Source organism: Budorcas taxicolor, chromosome 19 (assembly GCF_023091745.1).
Source record: "Budorcas taxicolor isolate Tak-1 chromosome 19, Takin1.1, whole genome shotgun sequence".
NCBI classification, from domain to species: Eukaryota; Metazoa; Chordata; class Mammalia; order Artiodactyla; family Bovidae; genus Budorcas; species Budorcas taxicolor.
Genome location: NC_068928.1, coordinates 42,788,328 through 42,808,742, shown reverse-complemented (window position 1 = coordinate 42,808,742; position 20,415 = coordinate 42,788,328). Strand labels below are relative to the sequence as shown.

Here is a 20,415-nt window from a genome sequence, read left to right as displayed (position 1 = left end):
GGAATGTAGCAATAGCTTGGTATGTCAGAGGGCCAGAAGTAGGCAAGAGATGGATACTCTATCAAGTAGATGAACGTAGTCTTGCAGGAATCTAGCAGCAGAAATGAGAAGTTCAGGGTGGCAGTTACAAAGGAAGAAAAGTAACAGCGACCCAGCCACGGGAGGTTGAGGGTTAGCAGTAAGATTCTCATCCCGAGGAAACAAGAGCCTTGATCCACAGGACTGCGATACTCGGAAAGGAAGTCAGGCAGAATCTCCCAGATGAAGAACTCAAGATAGCGTCTTAATTGTTGGAACTGAAGTACAAACCAGAGGTTTGATCAAGAAAACAAACTGACAAGGTTTGGTGGGACCAGCAACGTAAGTGGATGCTGAGATACTAAGCCATGAAGCTGTCAGGGTCTTTATTTCCTCTAACAAGGGACAGTATTAGTCCATTATCTTGGCTCTCCTGACAGTAATCCAGGGCACCCAGTATAACAATGTAGCCAAAAAGTCAGCTTGCCTTTATTTTGCCTAGACTTAAAACTATTCTTTACTTCCTGCCAGGATAGACTTGGACAAGCAACTCAAAATTAAATGAGTTTCCATAACTTGTTAAGCTGTTCAGGGTGCAGATATGCTCAAAAATGAGTACTCTCAAAATCCCCTAAATTAGTTTTGTGCCACTGTGATTTTACTATTCTCCATCAGTTTTTTCTTGTAAAGGTGAAGCTGCCCTTTGGAAAACATAACTACATTTGCTTTAAAAATGTATTGCCTTTCCTTAAGCATTGGGCTTTAGAAACCCAAGAAGCCCGAAACTTGTCTCAGACCTTTTCATTGAGAACCTTGTGTAGAACTTGTATACGTGTTCTCATTTAATCAGTATATTATGTAGATTCCCCAGAGCTCTAAAATAGAGTTTAATAAAGTCTTCAGAGCCCTGAAAGACATGCCAATGTTCTGTTGATCTGTCAATGTTTTCCTTACCTCAGTCTTTTCAAATCATGTATAAGTTCATTTTCTCTTTCGAGTTTAGTTAATAACCTTTATGCGTCTGTCCTCTTCCTACGTTAAAGAAAGATTGCAACCCATATCTTGGTTGTTTTCTACATATCTGCTTCTCTGGTGTTATTTGTGTAATTATGTACAGGCTGCAGCATCTATAGCTTAGCTTATCATTCCTATAGCTTCCCTACTGTATTCTACAGTCTTGTGTTTAGGGAATGACCTCCCTGTCTCTACTCTGAATTGCTGAATTGTGCCATTTGCCAGTGCAATGCTTTGATGCCTCCTAGAGCCATTATTGGAGAAGGCAATAGCACCCCACTCTAATACTTTTGCCTGGCAAATCCCACGGACAGAGGAGCCTGGTAGGCTGCAGTCCATGGGGTCGCTAAGAGTCGGACACGACTGAGCGACTTCACTTTCACTTTTCACTTTCCTGCACTGGAGAAGGCAATGGCAACCCACTCCAGTGTTCTTGCCTGGAGAATCCCAGGGACAGGGGAGCCTGGTGGGCTGCCATCTATGGGGTCGCACAGAGTCGGACATGACTGAAGCGACTTAGCAGCAGCAGCAGAGCCATTGTGGTAGAGTGCAGGTAGTATTTGCATCTTCTCAAGGAGTGGTAGCCTCTATTTTGTGGCTCTTTTTTTTTTTCTTAATTAAAAAGTTTATTTTTTGGCTACACCACACCAACATATATGATCTTAGTTCCCCCCCTGGACCTTCAGGGAAGTCCCTGTTTTGGCTCTTTAAATGGACTTTTTATACAAAGCAGCTAGCTTTTTGACACCCCCCATTTCCTAACGTATATGTTGTCAAGTGCAATGTGGTTGTTCAAGCATCTATATAGGTGTAGAGGTTGTAGAAGGACCCCTGGGTCTCCTTGACCAACCCTACCTACATTTACTTTCTCTGGTGGAAAAGCCATGGGCTTTGCTATTGCAATACATTTAAGTTCTAGATCCAATATCACCTTTACCACTTACTTGATGACTGTGTGATCTGGGACAAATCTCTACTGTAAAATGAAGATGATACTTCAGGGTTGTGTTGACAGAGCAATGCATGTTAAAGGACATGGCCAGTAAAAAGGGCTTCTCTTAAGTGTGCTGACTCACCATTCCCACTGCCTTTTCAGTTCCCATAATCTTTTCTTTCCTGGTATCTTCTCTAATATCTTCCCCACTCACCTCCCTCGCCATAATATCATGTCCTTTATAATGGCAGGGGTTTTATTTTCCTTTTTCACTGAATTTCTTGCATTAGAATGATTCCTAACATTAAATATTGGTTGTATGAGTGAATCACTGCTTTTAATAATCATCACCACAGCTACTTCTACTGCTCTCTTCCTTTTCTGTCTACCTCTGTTTGGGGTCTTTTGTCTTTTTCCTAAGGGAATGTTGGTCTTTATGGACACAACCAGCCAATGGGAGCAGTAATTTCCTTTATTAAGGAAGCTGACTCTGAACACATTACATATGATCATCAAAGTCTTCTTAGCCATATTCACTGTCTGAGACAACCAAAACAATTGTTCTAGATCCCAAGCCATCCTAAAAGCCTGAGTGAGCCTCCTTCATTCCTTAGATTTCTGGTGAACAGCTTGGTTCAACAATACCTGGTTCAACAGACACTCTGTTGGGCCTTGTAAATATAAAAATGAGCATGTTTTCTTCCTGCTTTGAGGTTTGTTTTTTTTTAAAAAAAAAAAAACATGTCTTATTGAGATATAATTTATGTGCCATAAAATCCATTCATTTAAAGTGTACAATTCAGTTTTTTGTTTTGTCTGTTTTTAAAAATATTTATTTATTTGGTTATATCGGGCCTTAGTTGCAGTGAGAGGGCTTATCTCTAGTTGTGGTGCTCAGGCTCAGTTGCCCCATGGCATGTGCGATCTTCTTGGACCAGGGATCGAACCCATGTCCCCTGCATTGGCAAGCAGATTCGCAACCATTAAACCACCAGAGAAGTCGCTTTTCGTGTGCTTATTGATCACGTGTTTATCTTTTGAGAAAATGGCTCTGAAATCCTTTGCCCATTTTTTAATTGGGTTATGTCTCTTTTTTATTGAGTTTTAAGAGTTCTTCATATATTCTGGATACAAGTCCCTTATCAAATATATGATTAACAGATATTTTCTCGTTCTGTGGATTGTCCTGTCAGTTTTTTCATGGTATTATTTGTACCACAAAAGTTTGATATTCCCGTTTTTTCCTTTGGTTGCTTGTGCTTTTGCCATTTCTTTATTTAAGAAATCACTGCTTAACCCATGGTCACGAACATTTATATTTTAGTTCTTGCATTTAGTTCTGTGACCCATTTTGAGTTAATTTTTCTGTATTGTGTGAGGTAGGAATCTATATTTGTTTTTTTTGCATGTGAATATTTAGTTGTCCGAGTACTATTAAGATTATTCTTTTTCCCTTTAATTGTCTTGGTGCTATTGTTGAAAATCACTTGACCATAGATGTATGACTTATACTCTCATTCTGTTCTGTTTATCTATCTGTATGCTAGTACCGTACTGTCTTGATTACTATAACTTTTGTATTGAGATGCTAAGTTTTTAAACTAATTATAATAATTTTACCTGAAGTACTTAACCATTTACATCTGATTGCTAAGTCACTTAAGTCGTGTCTGACTCTGTGTGACCCCATAGAGAGCAGCCCACCAGGCTCCCCCGTCCACGGGATTTTCCAGGCAAGAGTACTGGAGTGGGTTGCCATTGCCTTCTCCGATTATGCAGCCTGAAATGCTTATGAGTATATCATTAAATATGCTATATTAACTTTTAATAAGTTTTATTTGATCATAACAGAAAGACATATGGATGTAAGTTCAGTTTTCATAGATTATTGCTTATGTAGTTTGGTTTTCTTCTTATGCAGCATCTAAAAACAATTAAAGAAAGCCACTTGTTGTAACTCATCTGCCATTACCTTTAAAATGGCTCTTAAGGGCAGTCAAGAGATTATCTTTTCATGGTTATTTGCTTTTTGAATATTTTCTCTGCAGAAAAAGAATATAACTTGAGTTCTTTTCATTTGTTATAATTTATAGATTTTGTATGCTGAAACTTCTCAACCAGAAGAAAGGGCCTTCACAATGTCCTTTGTGTAAGAATGATATAACCAAAAGGTATATAATTTTGGTAGTTGATGGGAGGTTAGAAGTGACAACATCAGGAAAAAGTGAAAATTCCTTAATAATATAGTTGGTATTCCTATCAAACCACTCATCAGTAGAAAAATATATAAAAGGGTGCTTAGCTGACAGAGTAAAGTATTTTCAAAATCATTTTTCTGAGAGTTTTATAGTATATCTGCCTTGTACAGTTATTTGCAATTCATTGCCTTTTTCTAATCCTTCTGAATGATATAAGAACTTACAGTCTTATCTAATATAGGACTGTACCACCCTTTCCCCATTATCTTAATTCTGATTTTATTTTTCTTTCTTGCACTTGTTTCTACTTAATTGTTTACACACAAACACAGTGGATTTATATATTGTGTGTCCCTCTGGCCAGGATGTAAGTTCTTTTAGGGCACTGGCTTTGTCTATCTTGGTCAATACTATTTATCCAATGTTTGGCACATGGTAGTCACTCAGATTTAAATGAATAAATAAATTATATTGTCCTACAACTTTCCTAAACCCAAATCTCTCTTTGGACATTGTTATCTATCTGTGATTTCAAAATAGTGTAATCATCATTTGGCAGAAACCCCTGAGAGCTAGAAGTAGGGGTTTGGGTGGATGGGGTTCAGATGTTAAGAATACTAAATTCTGTATGCAGTGGATTTATATCTACTGTGCATTCAAAGTACTATTATTTTAGATAGTTACAGGCTTTTGATAAGCTTGAATGGCAAAAATACATGTATATAAAAACAATACTGCTCTATGGTTTATTCTGCTGTCAATGATGTTTTTATTATAGTGTAATACACTTAATATCTGTTCTTATCAAATAGTTGTTTTTTTTAACTGTTGCTGTATCTTTTTTTATTTGTTTAATATCTTTTCTTATTTTAGTGTCCTTAAGTTGATGATCTCTTGCTAAGTGTGTCTTTCAATCAATTTACTTTCAGAAGCCTACAAGAAAGTACAAGATTTAGTCAACTTGTTGAAGAGCTGTTGAAGATCATTCATGCTTTTGAGCTTGACACAGGATTGCAGTGTAAGTATTGCATAATCCAGGTACCAATGCTCAGTTCAGTTCAGTCGCTCAGTCATGTCCGACTCTCTGTGACACTGTGAACCGCAGCACAGCAGGTCTCCCTGTCCATCACCAACTCCTGGAGTCCACGCAAACCCATGCCCATTGAGTTGGTGATACCATCCAACCATCTCATCCTCTGTCATCCCCTTCTCCTCCTGCCCTCAATCTTTCCCAGCATCAGAGTCTTTTCAAATGAGTCAGCTCTTCACATCAGGTGGCCAAAGTATTGGAGTTTCAGCTTCAACATCAGTCCTTCCAATGAACACCCAAGACTGATCTGCTTTAGAATGGACTGGTTGGATCTCCTTGCAGTCCAGGAGACTCTCAAGAGTCTTCTCCAACAACACAGTTTGAAAGCATCAGTTCTTCGGCCCTCGGCTTTCTTTATAGTCCAGTTCACATCCATACATGACCACTGGAAAAACCATAGCCTTGACTAGACGGACCTTTGTTGGCAAAGTAATGTCTCTGCTTTTTAATATGCTGTCTAGGTTGGTCATAACTTTCCTTCCAAGGACTAAGCATCTCTTAATTTCATGGCTGCAGTCACCATCTGCAGTGATTTTGGAGCCCAAAAAATAAAGTCAGCCACTGTTTCCCCATCTATTTGCCATGAAGTGATGGGACTGGATGCCGTGATCATAGTTTTCTGAATGTTGCGCTTTAAGCCAACTTTTTCACTCTCCTCTTTCACTTTCATCAAGAGGCTCTTTAGTTCTTCTTCACTTTCTGGTGTGGTGTCATCTGCATATCTGAGGTTATTGATATTTCTCCTGGCAATCTTGCTTCCAGCTTGTGCTTCCACCAGCCCAGCATTTCTCATGATGTACTCTGCATATAAGTTAAATAAGCAGGGTGACAATATACAGCCTTGACATATTCCTTTTCCTATTTGAAACTAGTCTGTTGTTCCATGTCCAGTTCTAACTGTTGCTTCCTGACCTGCATACAGGTTTCCCAAGAGGCAGGTCAGGTGGTCTGGTATCCCCATCTCTTTCAGAATTTTCCACAGTTTACTGTGATCCACACAGTCAAAGGCTTTGGCATAGTCAATAAAGCAGAAATAGATGTTTTTCTGGAACTCTCTTGCTTTTTTGATGATCCAGCGGATGTTGGCAATTTGATCTCTGGTTCCTCTGCCTTTTCTAAAACCAGCTTGAACATCTGGAAGTTCACGGTTCACATATTGCTGAAGCCTGGCTTGGAGAATTTTGAGCATCACTAGCGTGTGAGATGAGTACAATTGTGTGGTAGTTTGAGCATTCTTTGGCATTGCCTTTCTTTGGGATTGTAATGAAAACTGACCTTTTCCAGTCCTGTGGCCACTGCTGAGTTTTCCAAATTTGCTGGCATATTGAGTGCAGCACTTTCACAGCATCATCTTTTAGGGTTTGAAATAGCTCAACTGGAATTCCATCACGTCCACTAGCTTTGTTTGTAGTAATGCTTCCTAAGGCCCACTTGACTTCACATTCCAGGATGTCTGGCTCTAGGTGAGTGTGAGTGATCACACTATCGCGATTATCTGGGTCATGAAGACCTTTTTTGTATAATTCTTCTGTGTATTCTTGCCACCAACGCTCAAGAGGCCATCTATTAAAATGGAAGTTTGTGCAATTATTTTATATGAATAGGTGATAAGACCGGACCTTTTGGCCTAGGTTAATTTTAACTACCTGTAATCTTTTTTTTTTTTTAATATATATATGTTTAAATTTTATTTATTTATTTTTGGCTGTGCTGGGTTTCTGTTGCTGTGCAGGCTTTTCTCTAGTTGCGGTAAGCAAGGGGTACTCTCCAGTTGCTCATTGCGGTGGCTTTTCTTGTGGAACACAGGCTCTAGGGTGCACAGGCTCAACAGCTGTGGTGCACGGACTTAGTTGCTCCATAACATATGGGATCTTCCTGGATCAGGGAACTCCTGCATCGGCAGGTGGATTCTTTACCACTGAGCCACCAGGGAACCTAATATTTTTTTTTTTCTAACTGCAAAAATAGTGTTTCTCTTTGTAACTTACAGTTGCAAACAGCTATAACTTTTCAAGAAAGGAAAATAACTCTCCTGAGCATCTGAAGGAGGAAGTTTCTATAATCCAAAGTATGGGCTACCGGAACCGGGCCAAAAGACTTTGGCAGAGTGAACCTGAAAATCCTACCTTGGTAAGGCCACTTTTGTGTGTTCTGATAATAACTCTTTATGGAGCATGTGAATTAGTGAATGTGCTGGATGCTTTTGGATTTATATAAAGTCAAGTGAACAAGGGAAGATGGTCAATTAAGTGTTTGAAAAAGAGAGGAGTTGAGAGAAGATCCCTGGTTTTAGTGCTTTATCCATTCTGATGCTTGTCTAAGAAAGCCACAAGGACACTGATAGTTTTTAGCTTGCTAGCTTTTGTTTTATTATTATTTATTTGCTAATTTTTTAAATAACCATCTTAATGGCACTTCTCCAGACATGAAGAAGTATCTTCTATTTTACTTCCTCTGAAAAGTTGCCTGGGGGGAAAATAATCAGTTTTTAATACTTGAAAGTTGCTTCAACTTTAAGTGTAATTGTCAAAGAAAATACAGAGATTTGCTCTATTGTTACTCATATGTGAATGAGTAATGAGGATCTTAAAAATAATAGTTCTCATAGTACCAGCATTCATTTCTCAGTAGATGTTGAAGGGCTCAAAAAGAAGGAAAGCTTCATCAGAGTAATGTTGGGTATCCAAATATTCTTTCCTGTACTGAATATTAAGCTTGCTGGATTTTATTATTTTCATTTATCCTTTTTAAAAATTTATCTTAGTTATCGCCTGTTACCAGATGTGATTAGAAGTGTGTTATAGATCAATTTCATTCCCTTTCTACACTATAATATAAAATATTAGTTTAAAATATGCTTTCCCCATTAAAAAAAGAAGGAAAATGAAAAAAAATATGCTTTCCTTATCCTTAAAGAAATTACACAGATGATACACACTTAAGTATAGAAAAATTTAGAACAACTGAGAGAGGGAGAAAGTATTCAAACCACACAAGACTCGTACATCTTAGTGTGTAGTTTGCCAAGTGGTTTTTCGAGGTTAGCTCATTGACAGCTATCTGTTTTGTCCAGAGCTTTGAGTTTCTCTTAACGGAAAAAGATGCATAGAACTGGCTAACGATTTGTTGATCATTTACTGCTTAGCAGGAAACCAGCCTTACTGTCAAACTCTCTAACCTTGGAATTGTGAGATCTCTGAGGACAAAGCAGCAGACACAATCTCAGAATAAGTCCGTCTACATTGAATTGGGTAAGAGTCTCAGATTTTGTAAGTTTAGAATAATAGTTGCTGAATTCCTTGTCTAAGAGTTTTACTAAAAACTTTGGTCACAATTTATGCAATAGCAGGGAGCCCTGGAAAGTAAGAATAAAATAATTTTACTAGCCTTATGATGTGTGATAAATAATGTAGGAAGATGCAGGTCTCACTTTAAAGCACCTTACTTTATAAAGAGAACAAAATGAAGGATATGTGGTTTTCAGTTCAGTCGCTCAGTTGTGTCCGACTGAACACGGCTAGACTAGCGGAGAAGGCAATGGCACCCCACTCCAGTACTCTTGCCTGGAAAATCCCATGGATGGAGGACTCTGGTAGGCTGCAGTCCATGGGGTCGCTAAGAGTCAGACATGACTGAGCGACTTCACTTTCACTTTTCATTTTCATGCATTGGAGAAGGAAATGGCAACCCACTCCAGTGTTCTTGCCTGGAGAATCCCAGGGACGGGGGAGCCTGGTGGGCTGCCATCTATGGGGTCGCACAGAGTCGGACATGACTGAAGCAACTTAGCAGCAGCAGCAGAAAGACTTAAGAACAGCTGAACTCAGTTCAAACAGGTCTCTCTATGCTTTATCCTGTAGAATATATTTATAATTGGAAAGAATGGCCCTCCTTTGGGATCCCAGGCACCACCATATGTTTGCCATAGCACTAAGCAGATTCTTTAGAAATTTCTTGTATGTCTTTTCCCCTTTTAAGATCATGAATTCCTAGACTACAGATGTTGCCTCATAAAAATAGGTATAATAGAGAATATTTAGGAACACTTACTGTAGTCCAGGCACTGGGGTTTTACTTGTGTGACTCACATAAGATGCATGACAAACCTGAGGTGGTTCCTACTATTACACTATTTTATAGATGAGGGAATTTAAGGCACAGAGAGGTTAAGAAATTCTGCCAGGGTCGTAAAGCTAGTAAGTGACAAAGCCACAATTCACACCTGGGAATTCTGGCTTCAGAACCTGTACTTGTAACCATAATTTTGTATTGCCTGACATATGTATCATTGTTCCTGCCATGTAGTGTATGTGTGCTAAGTCACTTTAGTCGTGTCTGACTGTTGCGACCCCATGGTTTGTAACCCGCCAGGCTCCTCTGTCCATTGGATTCTCCAGACAAGAATACTGGAGTAGGTTGCCATGTCCTCTTCGAGGAGATCTTCTTGACTCAGAGATCAAACCCTCATCATCTCCTGCGTTGGTGGGCGTGTTCTTTACCACTAGCACCACCGGGGAAGCCCTGCCATGTACTGGGTGCTTAGTAAATATTCCTTGAAAATATGTTTTGCAACAAGTATAGTTTTTTGAGTTTAACCCTTTCAATAAAAATCCTTTTATTGATTTCTTATTTGGGGGTCTTTGGGGAATTTTTTTAGGATCTGATTCTTCTGAAGACACAGTTAATAAGGCCAGTTATCTCAGGTGAGTCAGAGAGCCTTTTTCTATGAAACTGGCATTTTTGTATTTAGTTAATATTAAGGATTGATATTTCTTTAGGTCAGAATCATGGCATTGGAGTAGACCTTAAAGATCATCTACTTTAACCTCCTTATTTTATAGCTGAGAAGATATCCTTTTTGTTTGTTTGGTTTCTTAGTAAAGCATTTGTAAGAGTTAAAGTAACAGTAGAACTCTGCACAGACTTGCTTCCAGCAGATGGCTGTGCTCTGGCTTAGTTCCTTGTGTACAACAGTGTTGACTCAGTGGTGATTGTAGCTGCTGAAAACATTACTCAGTTTTCAATTTCTCCTTCTACTGTTCCTTAATTCTGTCTGTAACTCAGACTTTGTCTACATCAATTAAACCATAATTTGCAAGCAGCCCCAAAATGGATTACTTGTTAAATTGCTTTCCTTAGGAATTATTGCATGACCCTAAGATCTGTGATGGCTTGTCTGAACTATGATGATGTCACTGTCAATGAGATTTCGTTTGCAAGTGACATTTTCCTGATCTCCCGATTGGGAGAAAATGGTTTTTAGCTTGAGAAAAAGCCCAGAAGGCAGTGTTGCAAAATGATACATTCTTTGCATTCTACTGGAATGTCTGTTCCATCCCAGTGCTCCCTTTGTTTAGGTAACTGTGCTTGTGTTTTCATTAATACATACTTTAGGTTTTGTTGGTTTTTTCTTTACTATCTTTTAGCTATTATTCAACTGTCATTTAAATTCTGGTTCATATTTGTATGGCCATAAAGTAATGTTCTATACTCCTGCTCTGATTTTTGTGTTCTGTCTATGACCATTTCATTTTGACTAGAAGTTACCAAAGGAGAGTGCTGATTTCAGAAAGTGAATCAAATCGATCAGCTTATCACAGCCCTACCTAGTGGAGCTAAAATACTTGATTGTTTGACAGCCCTGTGCACATATAAACTACTGTTTTTCACTAAGGCTTGTGTCTTTTCCTTATAGTGTGGGAGACCATGAATTGTTAGAAATCACCCCTCAAGGAGCCAAGACCAAGACCAATTTGAATCCTGCAAAAAAGGGTAATAGCAGGTCTTCTAACTCAACAGACACTAAAGAGAGAATAGGTAGATACAGTACTGTAATTAGAGTATTTTGAAGAACCATTCGGAACATTTTTATAATTTGCAATATCTTTTCGCAGAGTTAGGATATGGTGCTTTCTCAGATGTCATAGTACAGCCTGATCTATTTCAATGGCACTAGACCAGTGTGGTTATAATAGTACCCTATGTGATTGGTTGTTGCCTTTTTACTTTTAATTGCTGTGTTTGTATTTCATATTTTGCTTTCTAGTACTCAGATACAGGGAGTATCTGAAGATAGAATGTTATATGTCTGATGTGCAAACTGCTTTTTTTAAATTGAAGTATTGTTGATTTACAGCGTTGTGTTGTTTTCTGCTGCACAGCAAAGTGATTCAGTTACATATGTATAAAATACACATTCTTTTTTTTTCCACGTTCTTTTCTATTATGGTTTTATCACAGGATATTGAATATAGTTCCCTGTGCTATACAGTAAGACCTTATTATTTATCTATTCTATATATACTAGTTTGTATCTACTAACTCCAAACTCCCCCTCCATCCCTCTTCCAACTCCCTTCCCCCTTAGCAACCACTTGTCTGTTCTCTGTGTCTTTGAGTCTCAAACTGTCCTTTTAATTCACTGTTAGAGGTTAGGGAAATAGAAGGTGTGATTTATGAGTAGGGAGAATTCTGAAATTAAAATTTTAATTATCTTGAGCAGAAATAATGAGAATCTAGACAAATAGGATTTAAGCAAAAGAGTATGAGCTACATCTTCAGTATACTTGGTAGTCTGAGGTTAATTTCTCTAAGACTAGCCAGTTTCTTCATTACCCTCCAACCAAGTTACTAAGTTGTATTAAGTACATATTGTTTTCATAATAATTCTGTTTCCAAGCACCTTGTTGTTGTTGTTTTTTCCAGCTGCTTGTGAGTTTTCTGAGAAGGACATAACAAATACTGAACATCATCAACTCAGTATTAAAGATCTGATCACCACCCAGGAGCATGCAGCTGAGACGCATCCAGAAAAGTATCAGGGTATTTCTGTTTCAGACTTTCACGTGAAGCCATGTGGCACAGATACTCATGCCAGCTCATTACAGCATGAGAACAGCAGTTTATTGCTCACTGAAAACAGACTGAATGTAGAAAAGGCTGAATTCTGTAATAAAAGCAAACAGCCTGTCTTAGTAAAGAGCCAACAGAGCAGATGGGCTGAAAGTAAGGGCACATGTAAGGATAGGCAGATTCCCAGCACTGGGAAAAAGATAGTTCTGAATACTGATGCCCTGTACGGAAGAAAAGAACTGTGTAAGCAGAAACCTGCATGCTCTGACAGTCCTGGAGATTCCCAAGATGTTCCTTGGGTAACCCTGAATAATAGCATACAGAAAGTTAATGACTGGTTTTCCAGAAGTGATGAAATATTAACTTCTGACGACTCGTGCGATGGGGGTTCTGAATCAAATAATGAAGTAGCTGGTGCAGTGGAAATTCCAAATAACGTTGATGGATATTCAGGTTCTTCAGAGAAAATCGACTTAATGGCCAGTGATCCTCATGGTACTTTAATACATGAAAGAGTCCACTCCAAACCAGTAGAGAGTAATATTGAAGATAAAATATTTGGGAAAACCTATCGGAGGAAGTCGAGTCTCCCTAACTTCAGCCACATAGCTGAAGATCTAATTATAGGCGCATTTACTGTAGAACCTCAGAAAACACAAGAGCAGCCCCTCACAAATAAGCTAAAATGTAAAAGGAGAGGTACATCAGGCCTTCAGCCTGAGGATTTTATCAAGAAAGGCGATTTGATGATTGTTCCAAAGACTCCTGAAAAGATGATTGAGAGAACTGACCAAACAGAGCAGAAACATCACAGGATAAATATTACTAGTGATGGTCATGAGAATAAAACAAAACGTGATGATGTTCAGAAAGACCAAAACGCTAACCCAACAGAATCATTGGAAAACGAATCTGTTTTCAGAACTAAGGCTGAACCTATAAACACCAGTATAAGCAATATGGAACTAGAATTGAATATCCACAGTTCAAAAGCACCTAAGAATAGGCTGAAGAGGAAATCCTCCAGCAGGAAAATTCCTGAACTTGAACTAGTAGTCAGTAGAAACCCAAGTCCACCTAATCATACTGAGCTACTAATTGATAGCAGTTCTAGCAATGAAGAGATGAAGAAAAAGCATTCTAGCCAAATGCCAGTCAGGCAGAGCCAAAAGCTTCAACTCATGGGAGATAAAGAACCTACAGCTGGAGCCAAGAAGAGTAACAAAACATATGAACAAATAAATAAAAGACTTGCTAGTGATGCTTTTCCAGAACTAAATTTTACAAACACACCTGGTTATTTTACTAACTGTTCTAGTAAACCTGAAGAGTTTGTTCATCCTAGCCTTCAAAGAGAGGAGAATCTAGGAACAATTCAAGTGTCGAATAATACCAAAGACCCCAAAGATCTGATATTAAGAGGAGGAAAAGCTTTGCAAATGGAAAGATCTGTAGAGAATACCAATATTTCCTTGGTTCCTGATACTGACTATAGCACTCAGGGTAGTATCTCATTACTAGAAGCTAAAACCCCAGAGAAGGCAAAGACTGCACCAAATCCATGTGTGAGTCTGTGTGCAGCAATCGAAAACCCCAAGGAACTTATCCGTAGGGATTTTAAAGATAACAAAAACAACACAGAGGGCTTTCAGGGTCTCCTGGGACATGACGTTAACTATGTCATTCAGGAGACAAGAGGAGAAATGGAAGACAGTGAACTTGATACACAGTATTTGCAGAATACGTTCAAGGTTTCAAAGCGTCAGACATTTGCTCTGTTTTCCAATCCAGGAAATCCACAAAAGGAATGTGCCACAGTCTTTGCCCACTCGGGGTCCTTAAAGGATCAAAGTCCAAGAGACCCCCTCAAATGCAGACAAAAAGAAGACAGTCGGGGAAAGAGTGAGTCTAAAAGCCAGCATGTGCAGGCCGTTTGTACAACAGTGCACTTTCCTGTGGCTGGTCAGAAAGATAAGACGCCAGGTGACGATGCCAAATGTAGTGCAAAAGAAGTCACTAGGGTTTGTCAGTCATTACAATTGAGAGGCCACAAAACTGAACTTGTTTTTGCAAATAAGCAAGGGGTTTCAGAAAAACCAAATCTAATACCATCACTTTTTCCCATCAAGTCATCTGTTAAAACCGTATGTAAGAAAAGCCCATCAGAGAAATTTGAGGAACCTGTAATGTCACCTGAAAGAACATTGGGAAGTGAGAGCATCATTCAAAGTGCAGTGAGCACAATCAGCCAAAATGACATTCAAGAAAGCACTTTTAAAGAAGTCAACTCAAGCAGTGTTAATGAAGTAGGTTCCAGTACTAATGAAGTAGGCTCTAGTATTAATGAAGTAGGTTCCAGTGGTGAAAACATCCAAGCAGAACCAGGTAGAAACAGAGAACCTAAATTAAGAGCTTTACTCAGATTAGGTCTTATGCAACCTGAAGTCTATAAGCAAAGTCTTCCTGTAAGTAACTGTCACCATCCTGAAATAAAAAGGCAAGGAGAAAATGAGGACATGCTTCAGGCTGTTAAGGCAGATTTCTCCCCATGTCTAATTTCAGATAACCTCGAACAACCTATGGGAAGCTGTCATGCTTCTCAGGTTTGTTCTGAGACACCTGACAACTTGTTAAATGATGACGAAATAAAAGAAAATAGCCACTTTGCTGAAAGTGACATTAAGGAAAGATCTGCTGTTTTTAGTGAAAGTGTCCAAAAAGAATTCAGAGGGAGCCCTGGCCCTTTCACCCATACACATTTGGCTCAGGGTCACCAAAGAGGGGCTGGGAAACTAGAGTCAGAAGAGACTGTGTCTAGTGAGGATGAAGAGCTTCCCTGCTTCCAACAATTACTGTTTGGTAAAGTAACCAATACACTGTCTCCATCTACCGGATGGAACACTATTGCCACTGAGGGTCTGTCTAAGGAAACAGAGGAGAACCTAGAATCATTGAAGAGTGGCTTAAATGACTGCAGTGGCCAGGGAACATCAGCCAAGGTGTCCCAGGAACATCACCTTAATGAGGAAGCGAGATGTTCTGGTAGCTTATTTTCCTCACAGTACAGTGCAATGGAAGACTTGACCACTAATACAAACACCCAGGATCCTTTCTTAATGTTTGAGCGTCCTTCCAAACAAGTGTATCAGTCTGAAAGCGAGGAAGTTCTGAGTGACAAGGAATTTGTTTCAGATGATGAAGAAAGGGAAACTGGCTTGGAAGAAGATAGTTGCCAAGAAGAGCAGAGTGTGGATTCAGACTTAGGTATTGGAACCAAGTTTTTATGTTTGCCCCCATCTGTTTTATAGAAATGAGCTAAATGTCTATGCCTTTGGGGGAGCACATTTTAGGAGTTTCCAAGCACAGTGAAAGTAACTATTTCTTAAACTTTAAACATGTTCCTCCCAGGGTGCTTTTCTTTTAAAAAGTCCATTACCCAGCTAGAACATCTTTTCTATTTGAATGAGATTTAATGCCCTAATTACTGGCAGACTTACATTTGGTTTTCATTATGATTTCTTAGAGGAAATCCATCTGGGTGTCCCCAAAGAGTATAATCATTTTGTATGATGTGAAAGTGAAGTTTGTCTTGCCATCTTTTTTTACATCTGAATCTATTTTTATTATCATTTAAGGTGAAGCAGCATCCGACCATGTGAGTGAAACAAGCCTCTCTGAAGACTGTGTGGGGCTGTCCTCTCAGAGTGATATCTTAACCACTCAGGTAAAAAGCACAAGGGGGTGTGTGTGCAGTGTTCTTTGCATTCACTGCTATGCCTCCTGCCTTCTATGTTTGCTTACATCCTCCCTTAGAATTAATGGTATAACAGATGTGTGTGGGATCTAGTCTCCTCAAATTGAATTGTAAATACCCAGATGGGACACATGCTACCTTCTGTCTCTCTCTCTCTCTCTCACACACACACACACTTACACACACACACACTTAACCAGTTTATTCATTGCAGAACATTAAAGACTGAACTTAATGAGAAAGTGAAACCTTCAAAACCCATTTGCTCTATAGCAAAAATGTATGTGAAAGCACTAACTGTATCAGACAGAGGGGTGTGTTTCTTCTCAGTACCAAATTGTTACCTACAAAGTTCTCTTCCTATTAGAGACTATCTAACCTTTCACTGTTTGATGAATATTTCTTTCTGTTTTTTCTTTGTTAATCAGCTAGTTATTTGTTCTTCAGTGCTGATAAGTCATCTTTTTTTTAAAAAAACGTACACAATTTTACTTCCTGTACCTAGTGGTCAACATCCAATGTTTTGGTTACATGTGAGGGACATAACAGCTTTGTCATATCTACAACATTTAGTAACATAACTATTTCAGTACTGCTGGCAGAATAGTCTCCTAGAAAAAGGCCTTCTCTACTGAAAATTAACATCATAGTCCTCCCAGAACCTGGCTTTGTCTCCTAATTTTTATGTTGTAGAAGTGGCACCAAACTTTTCAAGTTCTTATATTCAAAAATTCAGGCTCATCTCAGCTTATTTTTTTAGAGGACAAGCACAGTGGTTGCTGGTGTGATACTGAAAAGAGTTCTATACCTGACTGTGTTCCTTATTCCTGAACTATGATATACATATTTTTTTTTCTCTATTTTATTTTATTTTATTTTGGCTGCACTGGGTTTTTGTTGCGGCATGTATGCTTAGTTGCCCTGCAACATGTGGGATCTTAGTTCCCAACCAGGGATCAAATGTACATCCCCTGCACTGGAAGGCAGATTCTTAACCACTGGACTGCCAGGGAAGTCCCAATGCACATTCTTAAGGTGGAGATATCTGGACTACCTGGAATCATCCTGCCCTGACTTCTTTTTCTCACCAAATCTTTTTTTTTTTTTTTTAATTATTTTATTTATTTATTTATTTTTTTCTCACCAAATCTTAAATACACCTTCAGCTACTAGCAAGTGAATGACTTTTTTTTCTGAACTTCCTGAAATGCCAGATTAGATAGAACTGAGAAAAGCCATATAAAGTTATATATGTGCATCATAGAAAACCTAGAAAATGCAAATAAATAAAAATCATTCATGGATGAACCTTGAAAACATCGTTAAGTGAAATAAGCCAGGTACCAAAGGACAAACAGTGTATGACTCTACTTTTATGAGGGACCTAGAATAGTTAAATCCATAGAGACAGAAAGTAGACTAGTAATTACCAGGGACTTGGGGATGCAGGAGTGGAAGTTATCCTTTAATGGGCCCAGGGTTTCAATTTAGGATGGTGAAAAAGATAGGGAGATAGATACAGATGATGGTTGGACAACAATGAAAATACTTTATGCCACTAAACTATATACTTAAGGATGGTATATTTTACCACAGTTTTAAAACTCACCCAAAGAGAATGGTTTGGTAAATTTTAACATTTATCTCTGGAAGCATACACAAAAGATAGGTAATAGAAGTTTCCTTCAGGTGGGGAAATAGATGATTAACAGAAGGAGAAAGCCTTATTTTTCTCTGAATATCCTTTTCTGTGAGTTGGCATATATTCTTCTACTCTTCCTATTGTACACGAGGGTATGTGTTGTGTGTATACCTTATCGTTAAAAATCATTCAGTTATATATTTCAATTTAAAAATTTAAAAAAATCATTCAGTTAATACTCTACATACTTATATTTTTTATTAATTTATGTTAATTGGAGGCTAATTACTTTACAATATTGTGATTTTTTTTTGCCATACATTGACATGAATCAGCCACGGGTGTACATGCGTCCCCCATCCCGAACCCCCTTCCCACCACCCTCCCCAACCCATCCCTCTGGGTTGTCCCATTGCACCGACTTTGAGTGCCCTGTTTCATGCATCAAACTTGGACTGGTCATCTATTTCACAAATGGTAATAGATATGTTTCAATGCTATCCTCTAGAAACATCCCACCCTCGCCTTCTCCCAGAGTCTAAAAGTCTGTTCTTAATATCTGTGTCTCTTTTGCTGTCTCGCATATAGGGTCGTCGTTACCATCTTTCTAAATTCCATATATATGCGTTAATAAAATGTTTTGGTGCTTTTCTTTCTGACTTACTTCACTCTGTATAATAGGCTCCAGTTTCATCCACCTCATTAGAACTGATTCAAATGCATTCTTTTCAATAGCTAAGTAATATTCCATTGTGTATATGTACCACGACTTTCTTATCCATTTGTCTGCCGATGGACATCTAGGTTGCTTCCATGTCCTAGCTATTGTAAACAAGTATTGTAAGTGCTACGGTGAACATTGGGGTACACATGTCTCTTTAAATTCTGGTTTCCTCAGTGTGTATGCCCAGTAGTGGGATTGCTGAGTCATATGGCAGTTCTATTTTCAGTTTTATAAGGAATCTCCACACTGTTCTACAGAGTGGCTGTACTAGTTTGCATTCCCACCAACAGTGTAAGACGGTTCCCGTTTCTCCACACCCTCTCCAGCATTTATTGTTGGTAGACTTTTAGATAGCAGCCATTCTGACTGGTGTACGATGGTACCACATTGTGGTTGTGATTATTTGCATTTCTCTGATAATGAGTGATGTTGAGCATCTTTTCATGTGTTTGTTAGCCAATTATATGTCTTCTTGGGAGAAATGTCTGTTTAGTTCTTTGGCCCATTTTTTGATTGGGTTGACAATCAGTTTGATTGGGTTGACAGTTATTTTTCTGGTATTGAGCTGCATGTATATTTTTGAGATTAATTCGTTATCAGTTGCTTCATTTCCTATTATTTTCTCTCATTCTGAAGCCTGCCTTTTCACCTTGCTTATAATTTCCTTTGTTGTTCAAAAGCTTTTACGTTTAATTAGGTCCCATTTGTTTGTTTTTATTTTCACAACTCTGGGAGTTGGGTCGTAGAGGATCTTGCTGTGGTTTATGTCAGAGTGTTTTGCCTATGTTTTCCTCTAGGAGTTTTATAGTTTCTGGTCTTACATTTAAATCTTTAATCCATTTTGAATTTATTTTTGTGTATGGTGTTAAAAAGTGTTCTAGTTTCATTTTTTACAGGTGGTTGACCAGTTTTCCCAGTACCACTTGTTAAAGAGATTGCTTTTTCTCCATTGTATATTTTCCCTGGTGGCTCAGATGGTAAAGCATCTGAACGCAATGCGGGAGACCCGGAGTTCGATCCCTGGGTTGGGAAGATACCCTGGAGAAGGCAGTGGCAACCCACTCCAGTATTGCCTGGAAAATCCCATGGACAGAGGACCCTGGTAGGCTGCAGTTCATGGGGTCGCAAAGAGTCGTACACGACTGAGCACCTTCACTTTCTTTCTTTCTTTGTCAAAGATAAGGTGTCCATAGGTGCATGGATTTATCTCTGGGCTTTCAATTTTGTTCCACTGATCTATATTTCTGTTTTTGTGCCAGTACCGTACTATCTTGATGACTGTAGCTTTGTAGTATAGTCTGAAGTCAGGAAGGTTGATTCTTCCAGTTCCATTCTTCTTTCTCAAGATTGCTTTGGCTCTTCCATACAGATTTTGAAATTATTTGTTCTAGTTCTGTGAAAAATATTGTTGGTAGCTTGATAGGGATTGCATTGAATCTATAGGTTGCTTTGAGTAGTATACTCGTTTTCACTATATTGATTCTTCCAATCCATGAACATGGTTTATTTCTCCATCTGTTTGTGTCATCTTTGATTTCTTTCATCAGTGTTTTATAGTTTTCTATATCTAGGTCTTTTGTTTCTTTAGGTAGATTTATTCCTAAGTATTTTATTCTTTTTGTTGCAGTGGTGAATGGGATTGTTTCTTTAATTTCTCTTTCTGTTTTTTCATTGTTAGTGTATAGGAATGCAAGGGATTTCTGTGTATTAATTTTATATTCTGCAACTTTACTATATTCATTGATTAGCTTTAGTAATTTTCTGGTGGTGTCCTTAGGGTTTTCTATGTAGAGGATCATGTCATCTCCAAACAGTGAGAGTTTTACTTCTTCTTTTCTAATATGGATTCCTTTTATTTCTTTTTCTTCTCTGATTGCTGTGGCTAAGACTTCCAAAACTATGTTGAATAGTAGTGGTAAGAGTGGGCACCCTTGTCTTGTTCCTTACTTTAGGGGAAATTCTTTCCATTTTTCACCATTGAGGCTAATGTTTGCTGTGGGTTTATCGTATATGGCTTTTATTATGTTGAGGTATGTTCCTTCTGTGCCTGCCTCCTGGAGAGTTTTTATCATAAATGGATGTTGAATTTTGTCAAAGGCTTTCTCTGCATCTACTGAGGTAATTGTGTGGTTTTTATTTTTCAGTTTGTTAATGTGATGTATCACATTGATTGATTTGTGAATATTGAA

At 38.4% G+C, this 20,415-nt stretch overlaps 1 protein-coding gene across 1 annotated transcript in view; it reads left to right on the top strand.

Moving 5' to 3' along the window:
• Positions 1-20,415, top strand: part of BRCA1 (BRCA1 DNA repair associated) — a 65,215-nt gene that overhangs the window by 9,958 nt on the left and 34,842 nt on the right. Inside the window, exons 3-10 of the mRNA XM_052658434.1 lie at positions 4,060-4,137; positions 5,094-5,182; positions 7,245-7,384; positions 8,403-8,505; positions 9,912-9,957; positions 10,950-11,026; positions 11,960-12,076; positions 15,742-15,830. Coding sequence (XP_052514394.1) covers positions 4,060-4,137; positions 5,094-5,182; positions 7,245-7,384; positions 8,403-8,505; positions 9,912-9,957; positions 10,950-11,026; positions 11,960-12,076; positions 15,742-15,830 — 739 coding nt within the window. The remainder of the gene's footprint in view (positions 1-4,059; positions 4,138-5,093; positions 5,183-7,244; positions 7,385-8,402; positions 8,506-9,911; positions 9,958-10,949; positions 11,027-11,959; positions 12,077-15,741; positions 15,831-20,415) is intronic.